This window comes from Erinaceus europaeus, chromosome 21, assembly GCF_950295315.1.
Source record: "Erinaceus europaeus chromosome 21, mEriEur2.1, whole genome shotgun sequence".
In the NCBI taxonomy this organism is placed as follows: domain Eukaryota; kingdom Metazoa; phylum Chordata; class Mammalia; order Eulipotyphla; family Erinaceidae; genus Erinaceus; species Erinaceus europaeus.
The window spans coordinates 29066580-29069978 of record NC_080182.1 but is presented as its reverse complement, the minus strand read 5'-3'; the positions used below and the strand labels follow the sequence as shown (position 1 = coordinate 29069978).

Below are 3399 nucleotides of genomic sequence, written 5' to 3'. Positions count from 1 at the left end.
TTAATTTGACAGGCCAGAGAAACTGAGAGGGGATGGGGAGACAGAGTGGGAGAGAGACAGAGACACCTGCAGACCTGCTCCACTACTCATGAAGCCCCCTCCCCCCCGCAGGTGGGGACTGGGATCTCAAACCCAGGTCGTTGCAGGCGATAATTAATGTGTGTGGCACCACCCAGCTCCCTATTACTGTTCTTTAGTTTAATTCTGTAGGACTTTAGTGAACCCCCAGAAAAGCGCAATTAAGAAACAGACACACTGTGCACATTCTCAAGCGCCTTCTGGTGTTCATGTCATTATTTTTTATGAGGAACCCGTGTGGGGGAATGTGGGAGGCAAAAATAACATCCTAGAAGAGAAAATGCCTGGGAATCTGGTCCTCTCACCCCACAAAGCAAGGGCCCCTCTTCCCTCCTGGGTTCCTGTCTGGCACTTCCCTTCTGCAAGGCTGTCTGGCTGGAAAAGTATCCTGCTGGCTGCATTGGTTGCTCCCAGCAGAAGGGGCCCTGGAGACCACAGCCCCTGCATGGGTTTCTGGTTCTTCTGATGAGGCGTCTGCCAAGCTGTGCTGAGAAGGGCGAGTGTCCCCCGCCCCACCTCCCCATGTCCCCCCGATCCACACTGCACAGTGAGTTGTGCTCACCCAGTGGGGGATCTGAGGGCTCCTGGCTTCTTCCTACTTCATGTGGTCTGTCCACTGCCAGTTGCTCACTGTCACTTCTGGCGTATGCTTTGCAGGTTCTTGTCCAGGAGCTGCAGAAGGGGCCTCCTGGGAGCCAACTCCCCTCCCCAGAATTGTCAGGTAACACCAACCCCTCCCAAAGAGTAACCACATCTCATGCAGGTATCTCTCCACTGGGGTTGGGAGCTGGCACCCAGCAAGGCTCACTCAGGTGGGGCCACAGCTCTGCAAGTCATGCAGGCATGAGCACCCAGCTTCATGAAGAGATGACTGAAGCCAGCACCTCAGGAGGCACTAGAGGGTTCCTCAGCCCAAAGCAGATTGGAAGTTTGAACCAGCATGGCAGCCCACCATCCCCTCCCTTCACTGAGAGCAGAGGGTGGCTGGTGGTGGAGGGTCAGAGAGCTCAGCTGAGCTGCTGGTTCGTTCGCCCCTAGCTGGGACTGGGTTCTTGGCAGAAGTGAGCCACCTCTGGTAGTCGTGGTTCGAGGCCTAGAGCAGAGCCCACCTTCTGGGGACTCCCCTGTGCTCCTCAGGGCTGGGACTTTGAAGCTGTGACTCCAGTGACCACCACACAGCCAAGCTTGGGAGCTGCCAGTGAGGTAGCCACAGCTCTCCCGTGGGTGGGTGCAGGGTGCCTCAGTGAGTGGGTGTCCTCTGGTGGCTGCTTCATCTCCATGTTCTGAGGCATAAAAGGACAGAAGTGTCCCCAGGGCCACACAGCTGGAGATAAAAAAGCGGGTGTCATCAAAGCTGGTAAAATAGCTCACCTAGAAGGACCCTCCAAATGCCTGAGGTGTAAGAGTTCTGCAAAAGACTCTCCTGCCTGAGGTCTCTGAGGTCCCAGGTTCAATCCCCAGCACCGCCATCAGTCAGAGCTGAGCAGGGCTCTGGTCTGTCTTTTTCTCTGGATCTTGCTGTCTCATTAAAATAAAATCAGTGAATAAAAAAGTGGACAAGAGGATGTCCTCATAGTTGGACGGAATGTCCTCCACCACATGCAGGCAGGACCTTTCCCCACTCACCCCCCACCAGAGACTGACCCCCTCCTCCCATCACTCACTGGTGTGGCTGCTGCATCCTGGGAGGCATAGCAGAGACACACTGAGTCCTCCCCTCTGGGACTTTGGTGGCTTCTGGCTTCTGAGCAGGTGACAGGATGGAGGGTGTGTGGCACCAAGGGTCAGAGTTTCAAGTCCAGGGCTGAGTCCTCGTGCTCTGACTTTCTGGACAGAACCTGGGAGGTAGCCCAGGCGTGGAGCACAGACTTGTATGCATCATGTCCCAGGTTTGGTGCCCTGGTATGTAGGAGCCAAGTGGGGCTCTGGGTGCCTGTCTCATGCCCCCTCACTCCCCTTCCCCCCTCATCTTTTTATTAATTTACCCCCTTTTTATTGATAGAGACAGAGAGAAATTGAGAAGGGAGGGGGAGATAGGGAGAGAGACAGAGAGACACCTGCAACCCTGTTTCACCACTCATGAAGCTTTCCCCCTGCAGAGGGTGACCAGGGGCTTAAACCTGGGTCCATGCACACTGTAATGTGAGCACTTAACCAGGTGTGCCACTGCCTGGCCCCTCATCTTTCTCATAGAAATTAAAATGACTGGGTGGTGGCAAACCTGGCTGAGTACACACATTGCAATGTGGAAGGACCCAGAATCGAGGTCTCACTCCCCACCTGCACGGGGGAAATATGATGAACAGTGAAGCAGGGCTGCAGGTCTCTCTCTCTCTCTCTTCCTCCCTCCATACCTCCCTTACTATCTTCCTCTTCCTGTCGATTTGTCTCTATCCAATAGATAAAGTAAGGAATTAAATAAGTCCTTTTTTTTTTAAAGGAGCAGATGCTTGCGGGAGAGGCAGGGCATGGGGCCCCCCTCCACCCCCTTGTGTTTGGGGTCTTTTGGGCTCCATTCCTGTGGGCCCTCCAGGATCCTATGTCCTCTGTCCTCCAGGGTGACCTTGAGCTGCAAAGCTGCTGTCCACGTGGACAGGGACCCACACTGCTCGCCCACCTGCCAGGAGCCCCGCATCCAGGCCCCGAGACATGGCGACCAATGGCTGCAAGGTAGCCGATGGGCAGATATCCACGGAGGTCAGCGAGGCGCCCGTGGACAAGGACAAGCCGAAGACACTGGTGGTCAAGGTGCAGAAGAAGACGGGCGACCTGCCGGACCGAGACACCTGGAAGGGCCGCTTCGACTTCCTCATGTCCTGTGTGGGCTACGCCATTGGGCTGGGCAATGTCTGGCGGTTCCCCTACCTCTGCGGGAAGAACGGCGGTGGTGGGTGCTGGGCCCCGGGGAGGAGCACCCAGGAGCCACAGGGAGGGGGTGCTCAGGGGCCCTGGGGAGAGGGTACTCAGGAGACACAGGAAGGGGCTGTCCAGCAAAGAATTCAGAGGACCTCCAATTCTTGTTCCTGCTCTGATATCAAAAGGGTTTACAGGTGGGACCTGGGAGACAGATCCCAAAATAAGTATAAAAAAAAGTAGGGGCTGGGCAGAGGCTTACACAGTGGGGCTCACACCTTGCCAAGCAAGACGCTCTGGGTTCGAGCCCCAGCACTGCATGGGAGCCCCATGGAGGGTGGGCAGGGATGTGGGGTCTCTCCTCTCTCAGCACCATGCACAGCACCCAGGGAGCCCCATGGAGGGTGGGCAGGGCTGTGGGGTCCCTCCTCTCTCAGCACCATGCACAGCACCCAGGGAGCCCTATGG

The 3399-nt window shown here is 56.3% G+C and overlaps 1 protein-coding gene across 1 annotated transcript in view; it reads left to right on the top strand.

The window, feature by feature from the left end:
* Nucleotides 1-716: 716 nt before the first annotated feature.
* The window catches only part of SLC6A1 (solute carrier family 6 member 1), a 16312-nt gene continuing 13629 nt past the window's right edge, over nt 717-3399 (top strand). Inside the window, exons 1-2 of the mRNA XM_060180898.1 lie at nt 717-799; nt 2636-3170. Coding sequence (XP_060036881.1) covers nt 2728-3170 — 443 coding nt within the window. The 5' untranslated portion in view covers nt 717-799; nt 2636-2727. The remainder of the gene's footprint in view (nt 800-2635; nt 3171-3399) is intronic.